The sequence below is a fragment of the Rhinolophus ferrumequinum genome, chromosome 5, assembly GCF_004115265.2.
Source record: "Rhinolophus ferrumequinum isolate MPI-CBG mRhiFer1 chromosome 5, mRhiFer1_v1.p, whole genome shotgun sequence".
Lineage (NCBI taxonomy): Eukaryota > Metazoa > Chordata > Mammalia > Chiroptera > Rhinolophidae > Rhinolophus > Rhinolophus ferrumequinum.
In genome coordinates this window covers 34265825-34281077 of record NC_046288.1, presented here as the reverse complement: position 1 = coordinate 34281077, position 15253 = coordinate 34265825, and the positions used below count along the sequence as shown (strand labels likewise).

General features: G+C 40.2%; 1 protein-coding gene across 1 annotated transcript in view; it reads right to left on the bottom strand.

Moving 5' to 3' along the window:
* The window catches only part of ANXA3 (annexin A3), a 57941-nt gene extending 50861 nt beyond the window's left edge, over positions 1 to 7080 (bottom strand). The window contains exons 1-2 of the mRNA XM_033105305.1: positions 6926 to 7080; positions 4095 to 4147 (exon numbers count right to left, since the gene is read on the bottom strand). Coding sequence (XP_032961196.1) covers positions 4095 to 4109 — 15 coding nt within the window. The 5' untranslated portion in view covers positions 4110 to 4147; positions 6926 to 7080. The remainder of the gene's footprint in view (positions 1 to 4094; positions 4148 to 6925) is intronic.
* Between the last annotated feature and the right edge of the window lie 8173 nt (positions 7081 to 15253).

Sequence of the window (15253 nt, the reverse complement as noted above, 5' to 3'; positions counted from 1 at the left end):
CTTTAATTGTTTAATTACCCTTTGGATGAACTCCTACAAGACCAAGTTAGTAGGCATCATATTTATGAGATGTTATATTTTTGTAAAACTTTTATCCCTTGGGTCCACAGTCCCTATATTTCCCTTCCTCATTTTGCAAATTAGAGTGTAGAGTGGGGAAAGGAGAAGGTATAGCAAGTGAGGATGTTACAGTAGTTCATGGGGATTACAGTGATTATAAGTTAATTTTGAAAAATTTCAGTAGCATAATAAAAATACTAATGTGAGAGTACAAATAATAGTAATTTGCATTCATTATTATTCTGTAAAAGTAAGTTAGGAATTAGCCAAGAAGGAAACAGCTCAGAATATTTGCATGAGAAAGCCGGCATAGAAGGCAAATATGGAAAAAAATACTACTATAGTATCTTAATAAAAAGTCATGTTCTAAGACATTCTAATTTGCAGGTTGCCTGAGTGCTTGCTCTGACCTAAAGACAACATATGACAAAGGACCCTGAATCAAAGAGTATAAACTCTTATGACATCAGGCCCTTTCATCAAGGGTTAAGTAGTAGAACACATGTATGAACAGAGATATTCAACATTTCCAAACAAAGGAAGCAGTAATGCAACATATTGTTTACGAAACAATGGGAGGGTTGCAACATTCCTTGACTATACAGACCTAGCACACCAGCCATTCTTTCATCTTTAACGGTAACCACTGAAATTGAAGTCCTTACTCTTGATCAGATCTCTCCAGTCAACTCACCGTACACTGACCCACAGACCCATCTACAGTTTGTAGAAAAGCATGGACTTGATTGCTCATGTGTGTGCGCGAGGGCGCGCACGTGCACTTTTATATGTAGAGTGAAAAAGAGAATAGATAAAACATAGTGATATAAATATTTATACAAACCTGGGTGTTGTTTTTATTGTGGTAAAAAAGCGTATCATAACGTTTACCACATTAACCCTTTTTAAGTGTACAGGTCGGTAGTTGTAAAACTGTTCACAGTGTGTGAACCAGCTCTCCAGAACTTTTTCATGGTGCAGAACAGAAACTCTGTACCCAAAGCAACAACTCTCCCTCTCTGCCTCCCCCAGACCCTGGCAACCACAATTCTATTTTGTCTCTATGAATTTGACTATTTTAGATACCTCATATAAATGGAATCATATAGTATTTCATCTTTTTATTACTGGCTTATTTCACTTAGTATTATGTTCGCAAGGTTCATCTATGTTATAGCATATACCCCAAATTTCCTTCCTTTTTAAAGATGAATAATATTTCATTGTATATGTAGACCACATTTTGATTATCCATTCATCTGTTGATGGACATTTGGGTTGTTTCCACTTCTTGCCTATCGTGAATAATGCTGCTATGAACATGAGAATGCGGATATCTCTTTGAGACCCTCTTTCAATTCTTTTGGACATTTATCCAAAAGTGGGATTGCTGGATCATATGGTAGTTCTATTTTTAATTTTTTTGAGGAACTGCCATTCTGTTTTCCACAGTAGTTCTGAGTTGTATTTATTATTTATTCTCAGAGATCTCACTCATAAATGTTAGTTCTTTAATTTGAGAAGAAGAGGAAAATAGGAAAGAAAAGGCTGCAGGAGCTAGAGGCTCCTTGTTCACTCAAGGGCCCCCTTTCCTCTCAAGCACAGCTTCTCCTTTCTAATCTGCTCCCCTTTTTCCTTCCTGCTGCGTAATGACAAATGCTACCACCACCTGATGTCTCCATACTCCTAGCCCCTTATGGTAGGCAGAACAATAGCTCTCTTTTAAAATCTCCACACCATCATCCTTGGACCCTGTGCATATTACGTTATATAACAAAAGGGACTTTGCAGATATAATTAAGGTTCCAGACCTTAAAATCGGGAAATTATCCTGGATTATCTGAGTGGGCCCAATCTCATCACGTGAGCATCCTCCAGCTGGAAGAAGAGGAAGGCAGAAGACAGATGGTCCAAAGGGAAAGCCAGAGAGACTGCAAACATAAGGATTCGATGCACCCTTACTGTTCGGAGATGTAGGGGGTCACGTACAAAGACTGGCGGAAGCCTCTAGGGGATGGGACAGCCCCTGATGCCAGCAAGGAAACGGGGACCTCAGCCTTTCAACTGTAAGGAACTAAATCTGCCAAAACACCTAAACGAGCTCAGAAGTGGATTCTTCCTTAAATCTCCAGCACAGAATACAGCCTTGCCAACTGCTTCATTTTAGTGCCATGAGACCCATTTGGGGCTTCTAACATACAGAACTGGGAGGTAATAAATGAGTGCTGTTTAAACTGCTAAATCTGTGATAATTGGTTATGGCGGCAATAGAAAACTAATACACCCTCTGTCTCTCCCAGCCCTTCAGAAACGTGCCACAACTTTGAAGGTGTCAGCTGGAGAGCCTGACCAACTAATTCCACATCTATTTATAGACAAAAGCTAGAGGGAGATTTTTTTTTTTAGTACCAGCATTTTGGAGAGATGGAGTTATTCATCTGACTCTACTAGATATCCATAAGAGCAGCAGGAATTTCAGACCTGGAAAGAGGGGAGATCAGCGTCCTGGCCAGTGATAAGGGAATAATTTGGGACCAAGCAAAGCCTTGCAACAGCACACTTTCCTCTGGCACTTCTCATATCAAGAACTGGTCACATCTCCATACAAGCTATTCTTTAAGCCTCCTCTGCCCCTTACTTATAAAAATAGAATCTATGTTCATTGTTTTTAAAAAAAAAAAAAATTGAAGCACAGGTGATGCATTAAAAAATAATAGAGTACCCTTGTTCACAGTTCCACCTTTTCAGCAAGTTTTCATGTGTTACAGTATATATTCTGTTAAACAGCATCACTCTGTATGTACTATTTAGTAACTTGATTATTTTCAGTGATTAATATAGCTTTGGACATTTTCTTGTCAGCATATACAGAGCTGACCACTTTTCCCTCCCCTTCTTTTTAATGATTACATAAAAATGGCTATAAGTTACAAATGAGTAATTTACTAATTTCAAACCTCATGGATGGCCATTTATGCTGTCTGCATATTTTCATTCATACAAATGAAAGTCCTTAGGCCCCTATTTTTTCAACCTTATACCAATATACCTAAATAATAAATATCCAGAAGTGGAATTATTGGGTCAAAGGGTATGTACATTTAAACATTAATAGCTATTGCCAAAATACAATCCAAAAGCATGCCAAGTTTATTCTCCCATGAGCAAAGTATGAGAGACTTTGCTTGCCCACATCCTCTGAAACATTGGTCTTACTACATATTTTTCACCTTTACCAGCTTCTTAGGTAGAAAATGGTTCCTTGTTGTATTATTTCTATTTCTTTAATTTTCAGTGAGATGTGTCATCTTGTTTATTGAACATTTATAATTCTTTTCATGTCCCTCACAAATTTTTCCATTGAGTTCATTTTTCTTATTGATTTTTCAAGTTATTTGTGTGTTAGGGAAATAAGTCTTTTGTCTGGTACACTATAAATAGTTTTCCCCTGTGGGTTGTCTTATGACTCTACTAATAGTATTGTTTGCTACCATAAATTATAATTTTATACTATGTAGTTAAGTAGTTCAATATTTTTCTTTTAAGCTTTTGGTTTGTGTCTTGGTGGTAAGTGCCTTCCCCAACACCAAGATTATTTTTAAAATTCACCCATATTTCATCTCTTTCATTTCAGTATTTTATCCATCTCAAATTTATTTTAATGCAAAAAGGGAGAAGGAATATAGATTTACTTTTTCCCAAATGGCTAGAAGTTTACCTAACATCATTTATTGAACAAGCCATCTTTTCCTCTCTGTTATGAAATGTCATCTTTATCATATAATAAATCCCCAAATTAAACACTAAATTTATTCTCTGTTATTGACGTCTCTGATTTGGTGTAATCATAAATTATTTTAACCCTGTACTTTTACAACACATTTTATATTTTATTATTTTTAGACATTGTCTAGCTTTTTTGGCATGTTAACTTTTTCAGATGAACTTTTTATCAACTTTCAAAAAAAGTACTTTTTGTGTTTTGATTGGACTCAGTTAAGTTACCGTGTTAGGAACGCTTCATTTTTACTTACCCAGAGAGATGCCATGATATCCCACCTTTGCCTTAAGTTCAGATCACTCTAACCTATTAAAAGAAAAAAAAGTATTGAACAGTATAAAGCTAGGATTCCAAACACAATAATCTCACCAACCCTTAATCTTTAATCCAGAAAACAGAACCCAACGTTCAAACAGGAACCACCTCAAGAAGAGGCTGTTTTTTAACATCAAGTAGCCCACTTGCTAAGCAAACATTTACTGAGCACGTGCTGTGTACAAAGGGTGGTGCTAGACCTGTAAAGGGCTCAAACAAGACAGGAAGAAAACCCCCTCTAACTTAAAAGTTTACAAATATGTTTCCTGGAAAGCCAGTTTTTGACTCATTTAAAATCTAGTAGAACTATGTTGATGGCTGACTTCTTTTAACCAGGACAGACTATCATCATAGGGAACAACAACAAAAACACAGAAAATTGCCAGCCCTCCTCACCCCAACACAAGTTTTAGCTGGCTTCAATTTGATTCCTTGGGTTTGACTGTGAAATCTTCATTTACATTTTACAAGGCTCTGAGCCTACAGCCCGTTAAAAACAGACACGCCTGCTCTTTGAGGAGGCGGTCCTTGGTAGGGTGCAGAGGTGAAAAGGACAGTTCTTTGGTGGATCCCAGGCACACTTTCCATAAGTAGACATTATTCAAACATGCTGGCAGATCTCCCGGGTTGATTCAGAAATCCAAGTTACTCCCACCCATCCTGGAAACAAAATATTCTAAAAATTCAATGACAGCCCAGAACAAAGTTCAACAGGAAATGATACCATTAGTCCCTGGAAATATTTAGTCCCAATGTTCTCAGGCTCTCTGTAGCCTGGTGCGGTTGGCCCTCTACTTACAGGGTCTAACACAGGGGTGTCAAAACTGCGGCCAGTGGGCCAACTGCAGCCCAGTTGGCCCGCAATCCATTGTTAATTGGCCCGCGGCAAATTCCAAAAATATATTTAGTTTAGCATATGGCCCTTGGTAAAAAACGTTGAAAAAAGTTTTGACACCCCTGGTCTAACACTACTTTCTTCTCTCTCTACAGTGACTGCAAGGTATCGATAATTCAGGTTTTGCCTGTTTAAGCTAGATACATTTTCTTTTGAGTCCAGTTTCCTCATTTGTAAAAAGGGGACAGGAGGGCTGTTGTTGCTGGCATTGAATAAAATACATAATATGTATTATCACATCAGCTAGAGTTTTGAGTTCTTACTGTGTGCCAGGTACTGTGAAAAGCATTCAAAGGTCAATTTCACAAGGCTAGACAGTTTTGTCTTGTTTCTTCACTGGGGCATTCAAGGTACTAAAAAAATGAAAAATACTCATTGAATGAATGAATGATTTCACATAAATCTAGGGAGCTAAATATCATTTATAACATCTCCACTTTGCATATGGAGAAGCCAGGGCACAGAGAGGTCCAATAACGGTCCAGTCACACAGCTAGAGAGTAGGGCCACTCTCCAAAGGGTCGAGGCAGCCCCTCTCCAAAGGGATGAACTTAATTAACCCCAGGCTTCTGCCTCACCCAAGTGCCTGGTCCAGACATGGTCAAAGCTGATACTCAATATGTGTTGATCCAGTATAATTTGTAAATTATTAACAATTATTACTGATTTAAGTTTTAAGAAGTAAAGAACTACTTCACAGTGCAGGCCAAATGACCTAACAATAGAACTTTAAACATCCTTTCCTGAAAGGGATTAGAGGGGCTACATCATTTCCTTGTACTTCCTCTTACACGCCTATTTCTAAACAGATTACACAACCAGAGGGTTCTGGGAACAAGGTTCTGGTTACATCTTTAAATTCCCTTTTCTGTCAGTTTGAAGTTTTCTGCCTTCATGAAAGCCAATGGGGACATCTTTGCAGAATAACGTTTTTAGTAAGTTACATTTTTTATGATGTTGATTATTAAAAAAAAAAAGTTGTGAATGCGCACTCCCTGAGGATAGTCTTGTGGTCTGTGTAGATCACAAATCCTTGGAAAGAATTTAGCTCTGAGGTGCAACTTCTTATCTGCAGCCAGAGGGGCCCCCAGGAACCCAGAACTTCTTAGGCCACAATTTCCTATATAAGGTCATTTGCAATCAAGTACTCAAGATGCCCCACCTGCTGACTCAAATGCCAAATGCCAGAGGAATGATTCATGTCTAGTGAATGGGTGAGCCTTTTCAAGAGAAAGCAAACTTCTGGACTCCCAATGCCCAATATTTAAACACACTTTTTTTCTACTTCCTAAAAATATTAAGAAAAACAAAATAAACTGCCTAGGTGAAGAAGACAACGTGCTCACAAGTATGAGTGGGGTTCCGAGTCTTCAGGACGGAGTTTGGAGGCAGCCCCGCCCCTTGCGAGACGCCCTGGACTGGGAGAATTCATAGGACCCTTCCGATGCCCTACTCTTTCTCTGTCCCCAAGACCTTTACGATTGGAGAGTGGGAAAGAGTAATGGCCAAGTGGATCCCTACTCCGCTAGCTGTGATGAAAAGGGAAGGGTCTAGGGCGCCCAGACAGTGGGGTGTCAGCTTGTGCCCCGAGGTGACCATAGCTGGGTAGCCCTCCCAGGGCGCGGCAGTTTTGCTCCCAGGACCTCATTGTCCTCTAATCTGAAATGGGGAACGTGGACTCTGTGCCCGCGGAGGCCCCTCGGGCCCTGAACCTGCGCGGCACGGTTGGTTTGCAGCATAGGCGCCAGGTGAGCCCTGCCGGGGACCGCGTCGCGCTCGCGAGGGAACCGGGCGAGGCGCGCAGACCGCTCCTAGCCGCGGGGCAGCCGGGCGGCGGGAGAGGCTCGCGGCTGCGCGCGGAGAGGCGGACTTACCCTGAAGCTCGGCCGCTGGGACCCGTGTGCCACAGAATCTCGAGCCAGCTTTGCGCCCTGCGAGCCAGATGTGCGCCCCGCAGGCTGGTGCTTGGAGCTGGTTCCCGGTCCGCGACTGCGACCGCACCCCTTCCTCCGGCCCCTTCCTCCCGCCCCTTCTCCAGCCTCCGACTCCACCTGAAAGCCACCCGAGGCCACGCCCATCGGCTGCTGAATCTCGAGTTCTTTGCAGATTTGCCCCTAACACTGCGTCCCCTCGAATTCTCTAAACTTTCCTGCGCCCTTTCCCACCATCCTCATATTGAAACCCATTTCCTCAGTTTTCACTTCTTCAATTACACTAAATTCTTCGGATTTATTGCAACGCTTATTTTGTTCTAGGCCCAGTGGATTCAGATTAGACAGTCCTCACTCACTCCAGTAACAGCCCGTGAAGTTTGTCTAGCATTTACTTTGTGCCAGGCACTGTTCTAAATTCTTTACAGATGTGCACTAATTTAAATCTTGCAAAAACCCTATTAGGTAGAGGCTAATATTACCCCTATTTTGTAAATAAGGAAACAGACAGAGATTAGGTAATTTAAGCAGTCCTACAGGGAGTAAATGGCAGAGCTAGATTTTTGAACCCAGGTAGTTTGTAATCCCTCTGCTAAACTTATTTGCTTTCTAGTGTGATGTTTGGAACCAAAGACTCCAGGAGATAACAAGGTGGAGGGGCATTCTAGGCATTTGGAACAACCAAAGGGAACAAAAATTAAAGCCATACATGTATTGAGGGAATTATGAGCAGCTGTGTATTGAAGGATGGAGTAGAAGATAAGAAAAGCTGGCATTTATTGGGTATCAAGCTTTGAAGTAATGCTTGATGCCATTGGTAGGGTAGGGAGAAATGGGGAAATGAGCAGGAAAAGGAGGGAACTAGCCCGGGTTAGGAGGCCCCGTTGCAGCTAGCTGCTCCTACTTGGGTCAAGGCCCCTTGCAGCTGCTCTCACTTGGGGCACAAACACCTTGTTTGCTCAACAAGATATGTTGTTAGAAAGAAAAATGCTGGAGAGAGAGAAACCACGCCGCTTATCAGAATATACATCCTGCTTCTCAGGACCATTTTTTAATGAATATACATCCTGCTTCTCAGGACCATTTTTTAATGAATATACATCCTGCTTCTCAGGACCATTTTTTAATGAATATACATCCTGCTTCTCAGGACCATTTTTTAATGAATATACATCCTGCTTCTCAGGACCATTCTCAAATAAATCATGGGATAGTGATAGGTTCATGCGCATGCCCTAAGAAACAACCTTCATGTGCATGCCGTAAGAACCAGAGGGGAGAACAGGGCACCTCAGCAGAGAAAGAGAAAGATAACAGAGAGGGAGAGGGGGAGACAATTCTACCCATAGAGACAAAAACCCTCACACAGTGTAATGGGAGGCTGCTTCCCTCTTTTGGGTCGGCGGGCCCCATATCTCATAGGGTACGAGGTATGATCAAAAGATACAGTGAATGTTTAAATTAAAAAAAAATGATAGTAAAAGACACATTGCCATTAATTCCCATTAAATATAACCTCTCACTTCGAACACACTTATCCCATCGTTCTTGCCACTTTCTGAAGCAGTTCTGGAGGTCCTCTTTTGTGAGTGTCTTTACTTCATCCTCCATCATGACAATGCTGCATGTCACACATGGCTTCTGGTAAAGCAATTTCTGTCAAATAAAAACATGGTGTGTCCTCATTCACCTTACTCACTGGATCTGGCACCGTGCGGCTTCTGGCTCTTTCCCAAAATCAAAACGACCCTGAAAGTAAACGTTTTGAATCAATTCATGACATCGAGGCAGCCAGAACAGCGCAACTAAAGACTTCTAGAACTGCCTCAGAAAGTGGCAAGAACCATGGGATAAGTGTCTTTGAAGTCAGGGGGACTATTTTGAGGGGAATTAATGGCAATGTGTCTTTTACTGTAATAAATTCTTTAAAATATAAACATTCACCGTATGTTTTGATTATACCTCATACTTGCTTTGACTAATAACCTTCTTGCTGACAGGGTTTGTCTTGTACAAACCCTGTCTCTTGACTGAATTCTTTCCTTCAAGAAGGCAAAAGCTGAAGCCGAAGTACGTCATCATTCCTGGTCACACCATCAGCTCTTTTATCTTCAAGGAAACTCTGGGAAGTGCTATTTTTATCAGAATTTGTAGCAGAGGAAATTAAGGATTAGAAAGGTTAAGTGATTTACCCGAGGTCACATAAGTAAAAAGTGTTGTAACTGGGACTCAGTCAACATTGGCCTCAGCCCTTATGTTACCTCACCTCTGGGCAGGGCTGAGTTTTGTATAACATGCTTCAGGTATCGGGCATAACATTTAGCAGTAATTGGGAATTATTGAAAGTTTAAGAGGGAGGCTGTCATGGTGATCTGATCCATCTTCTAAAAAGATAGTTCTGCATGTTCCATTTAAAAAAAAAATAAGTCAGAGTAGAGAAAATTAAAGTCCTAGTGGGAGACACTGTAGAGTCCCATTTGGAATTCAAAAGTGAGAGCTAATGCGAAGTGGGATTGGGGCGATTGTGGTGGCTATCGGTTATTCCAGGTCAGATTTCACAGTTCTGTGTCTTGCCTTTCTCATTAGTGGGTTCTCCGTATGTAGCAGAAAGTGCAGAAGTCCATAATGAAGATCTGAGAGCAAAAGAGAAGCAGGTGATGCTCTCGGGTGGAGCAAATTCTCGGATTTGTTCAGAAGCCAAATTAGAGAACAGCCAGGAGGGTTGGGAACAGCCTGACATAGAAACGGAGAAGAGCAGTACCCCAGTCCCTTCTGGCTGCTATCCCAGAATACCATAGACTGGGTGGCTTATAAACAGCGGACATTGTTTCTCCCAGTTCTGGAGGCTGGAAGTCTAAGGTCGAAGCACCGCAGATTCCATGTGTGGTCAGAGCCCAATTCCTGGTTCATAGACAGTTGTCTTCTCGCTGTGTCCTCCAGAGGTGGAAGGGACAAGGGAGCTCTCTGGGGTCTCTTTTATTAGGGCACTAATCCCACTCCGGAGGGTTCCACACACATGACTGAATCACCTTCCAAAGATGCCCACTTCCAATACCATCGCTTTGCGAATTAGGATTTCCACATATTAATTTTGGGGGGTCGGGGGGACACAAGCATTCAGACCATAGCAAGCAGCTTACAATAACGCTCACAGTCTTTCTTGAAAAATATTGCTATTAAAAAAATGTTTAATTGTAAAATATTTTAAAGATACCCACAAGAATAAATGATATAGTAATATTACATATCACAACCCAGTTTTATCAAATCTTCAACATAATGCTTTAATAAACTGAGTGTTATTCTCGTGCATGTTGTTATACTCATTTCAAAATATTGACAGAGCCATAAATATTGCATAATACTATTCTGCAGGTTCTTAAACTTTAAGTAAATGGTAGTATGATGTATGTATATTCTGCCACTGGCTCTTTCTGTTCAACTCTTGCTACTCTAGTAGCTACTCTGGTTCATTCATTCTAACTGCTGTGTAATATTCTATTGTGTGGCTGTATCATGGTTTACTCATCGTTTTCCTGATGATGGTTATTACCTTGTTTCAATATTTCGCTACTATGAATAATGTTGCAATGAACATTATTGCACATAGCTTTTTGATGACAGGTGTGTGAGTTGATGGCATTACCCTTTGAAAATAAAATAAGGAAAGACAAGGGAGAAAACACTTGAATGTTTGGCATAGGGAGTGATTGGTTGCTAGGAGAAGTGATGAATAGGCTTGCCGATTAGGTTGTTTCAAAGATTAGTTGTTAAATGGGTCAGTAGTGTGAAAAATTTTAAGAGGATGGACAAATGTATCAGTTAGTCACTGCTGCCATAATGCTATGTAACAAACCACCCCAGAACCCAGGGGCTTAAAAAAGTCATTTATTCTCTCAGATGTGTAGGATGGCTAAGATGGCTCTGCCTGGGGCCTGAGCTACCTGGAGGAAGCTCTTCTCCTGGCACTGTTAGAGTACAAGAGGGCACATTCAACTGCCAAGTACCTCTCAAGCGCTTGCTTGCATTATGGCTGCTAACAGCCTATTGGCCAAAGCAAGTAACATGACTGAGCTGAAAGACAAAGGAGGAAGGAGGATACTGCCCATGGGGATAGGGCAGGAGGGGATAGTTCTGAACAATCACCTAATCCATCTCAGCAGTATGCAGAGAGGTTTTGTGGGGACTTGGGAGCCAGCAACATGGCCAAGCTTTGTCAAATGAAACAAGGACAACTAGAGAAACCCCTACATCCAATATTCAGGACTGGGGGACAGGTCCCTGAAATATTGAAGGCCTCAAGATGCCAGGAGAATATTAGGCATGGAAATAAGAATTTCCTAGGAAAGAGAATTCAATAAACCATCACATATTATTTTGGTGTTTGGAACTAGAAAATAATCAACAATACTAGCTAACGTTTTTTAAGTACCCACTACGTGCCAAGCACTGTTATGAATGCTTTGCACCATCATCTTATTTCTTACCCCAACCAGTAGGTAGGTCCTAATATATATTATTTTTAGGAGTTACATAAACTGTGCAGAATAAGACTCTGGCCCAAGGTCACTTGACCAATAAATTATGTAGTTGAGACTCAAACCCAGGCAACCTGGCTCCAAAGCTTATCTTAATCACTACAATATACTGCCTATAAATCTATACATAATGCCAAGAGGTTGACCCAAGGGTCTGCCTCAGGAATAAGGGAGAGGAGAAAGGACTAGCCAGTGATCTAGGTGAAAACATTTTTCTTTTAAATTCAAAAGCTCTATAGTTGTAGTCATATTTTTTAACCACAAAAACTGGCATTATTCATGACCCCTGTTAGCTCAGTAGACAGGGAAGAAATATAAACTAAATGGCTGCATTCCTTGAGTGGGTCCTTTTCATTTCGGAAAGTAAATTATTCAACAAAGGAGACTCATTTGCTGGTTTATATGTAGCAGCAGGAGAGGGAGCAGGTGGTTTGGGTATTCTGGTTTGTGTGATTCAAAACTCTATACCAGATGATGAGAGGCATATGTAGTACGGATAGCAATGGCCCCCAAAGATATCTAACATCATCCCTGGAAACTGTGACTATGTTATGTTACGGGGCAAGGAGGAATTATGGTTGCAGATGGAATTAAGGTTGTTAATCAGCTGACCTTAATATAAAGAGATTATCCTGGATTATCTGAGTGGGCCAGATGTAATCACAGGAGTCCTTAATTGGGGAAGAGGGAAGCAGAGAGTCTGAGCAGAGATGGCACAGTGAGAAAGGCTCAACTGGTCATTGCTGGCTTTGAAGACAGAGGGCCAGGAGAGGGTGATCCAAGGAAGGCAGGCAGCCTCTAGAAACCGGAAGAGGCAAGGAAATGGATGCTCCCCTGGAGCCTCTAGATGGAATGCAGCCAGCACCTTGATTTCGGCCTGGTGGGCCCATTTTAGACTTCTGACCTCCAGAGCTGTAAGATAATAAATTTGTATCATTTTAAACCACTAAGTTTGTGGTAATCTGTTAGAGCAGCAATTGGAAACAAACACAACACTTCTCTGGGCATGAGCCACACTGTGTTGTCTGTTGCTGCCCTCCAAGCAATGCAGTTCACTCATCCTGTAGAGCCAAACATTAATTGAATAAATATCATGGTCAATACCAAGAAAAATTTAAAAGAGAAAAGGAGGTAATTCAACTTCTTCAGTTGATAAACCTTTCACATGGTAAAAAAAAATTTTTTTTTAAACTCTAAAAAGATGTACATCAAAAGTCCTGCTCGTATCTCTTACCACCCACCCTGTCCCACTCTGCTGCTCCCTTCAGATAAACACTTTCTTTCTTTAGTTTCTTACATATGTCCTTCTACTGTTTGTAAACCAAGCAAAACAGTTTATTACACAATCTTATTTCTTCCCTTTAGCACACAAAAGACAGCACATTATTTGCAGTTCTGTGCCTTGTTTTTCTCAATCATTTTATTGCTTTTTGATCAAAACAGCGGTGTGGATTTATTTTAATCAAAATTCATTGGTAAATATGTATTGACTGCACACTACCTGTAAAGCATTGCGCTAAGTGCTATGGAAGACAAAAAGGAAAAAAAGAAATGTGGTTTGGATATCAGTGTCTACAATCTAACTGAGGTCAACAAAAACTCAAGTGAAATGAAAGTCAGTAACTCATGATTTATAAGTTTTATATACACTACTAAATTCTGGAGAAATGACTTGAAACATTGCAGCTTTAGGATAAAAGGGACACCGGGAAGATTGGGACAATCAGAGAAGAAGACAATGCAATTTGAAAAATTTGAACATTATCATTTGAAATAATTCTTAGTTTCTTTTTAATGTTAAATTAGTGTGCCCTATATTTCTCAGTCATGGCGTCAAGTAGCCTTCTGCCATTGCACTTATCCTAAGAAAAGTTTTAGTGAAAATACTAACTTGAAGAAAAGGATTAGGACTAATGAATTGTGATTTAGATGTTTATAAACTTCTGATTTGGTTTATCTACAGTTACTTAAACTATCAGAATGCATTTTTTTCTTGTCTTACAGCAAGATAATACATGATGCCCCTTTAACCAATACAGGAGGTATTGGGACTTAGAGGAAAATCACTGGCTTAGACTGCAGCGCATGAGCTGAAGAGACTAGAACAGTGGTTCTCCAAGCTGGGAACCTGTTAGAAGAGAAAATTCTCTTGGATCCTACCCCAGACATACTACTGTCGTAAGAAGCCCTTCAGGTAATTCTGATGGACCCTAGAGCTTAAGAACCACTGGTTTAAGAAAACATCCTTCCTTAAATGGAAGCGTTGCTTCCATGGAGAAAGCAGAGAGACAGTCTTGCTTAAAAGCCAGAGCCTACCAGCTTTGCACTGGACTTACAAATCTAAAGTGATGAGCTTTCTGCCAAGGGAGAGATAAGACGGTCTTCCGCCTTCTGTTCTGCCTTATAATTCCTGACACTCGTTCAGAGATCACCACAATAGACTAAGTCCCACCTCATCCTGGAAAATTCTGGGATTAGCACATGGGAAGGAGGGGATATTTATTGAGAACCTGTTATTTATGCCCGACGTTGAAGAATGCACTTTGTGATCATGGTCTCATGTAATGCATACTAACCAGCGTAAATGAGGTGTGGTTACCTCTATTTTCCAAATACAGAAACAGGCTCAGAGCAATTTGGTAATTTCCACAGGTTGTGTTCCACACAACCAAGAAATAATAGACCTGGATTTATATCCAGAAGGAAATGAGTAGCAGGTGGTGTTTACATAGGATTTATTTTAATTATTCTAGATTCAGAGTTTACGATCTTTGGTGTCAGGATGGCACCATTAAAATAAAACGTACTCTAACTATTTTGTGAATTTTTTCTAGTTGTAACAACTGCCCAGTTACCACCATATAGACTAGAATCATGCATGATTTTAAAACTATTATTTTTCCCTCTAAGGATACATTTTCTCAGGAGGAAATGTTAGATGATAATAATGGTAACAGTGATAAATGTTAAGATCCCAGAAACCAGGTTTATAGTCATCCAGAGAAAAAAAAAATTCAGAAATTATTTGATAAAATTTTCACCCGTCTGAATATAGAACTACTTTTTGGTTTTATAAGAAGCTAATTTTCTTATATCATCTTTTCTTTCTGCTAAATAGAATAATTTGAGTCAAATATAAGATTTTAGAGCAAAATTATTGAGGTATATTTAAAATATATGGTAAAATGTGAGGCAAAAACTAACAAAAGTAGGTTTAATTGACCAAGTGGTAGTGGTTACTAGATATGCTTGCTCTTACAGTGGTGTGCTGAACTGGCTTGGCATACGAGAGCTGATTGCTAAGTTTTCAGGAATTTTGTAAACCAGTTATTAAACACAGCCATTATTAAAGTTATATTATTAAATAAACACAGTTGAATAAATATGTTGAAAATAAAAGTCCTAAAAATTAATCACTCCCTAATTATTTTACTGTATCTTACTATTGTTGATGCTCTTGCAGTCTTGCACATCTATTATGTCTGTGTGGTAGAAATACTGTACAAGGTTGTGTTCCTGTGCATCTCTTCCCAGCTCCATGTTCAGTGACGTTAATGTTATGCAGGTAGGTTAATTTGGCATGGCAGGGCATATAAAGCTAGAAAACTAGCAAATGTGACAAAATCAGGCCTCTCTTGACTCCGAAAGCCGGTTGTGAAACATTTATCACCACACCGCTAATTATAATCCTGTGCAACTTTAAAATGAATGCATGGTTTGAGTTCGAGTGTTT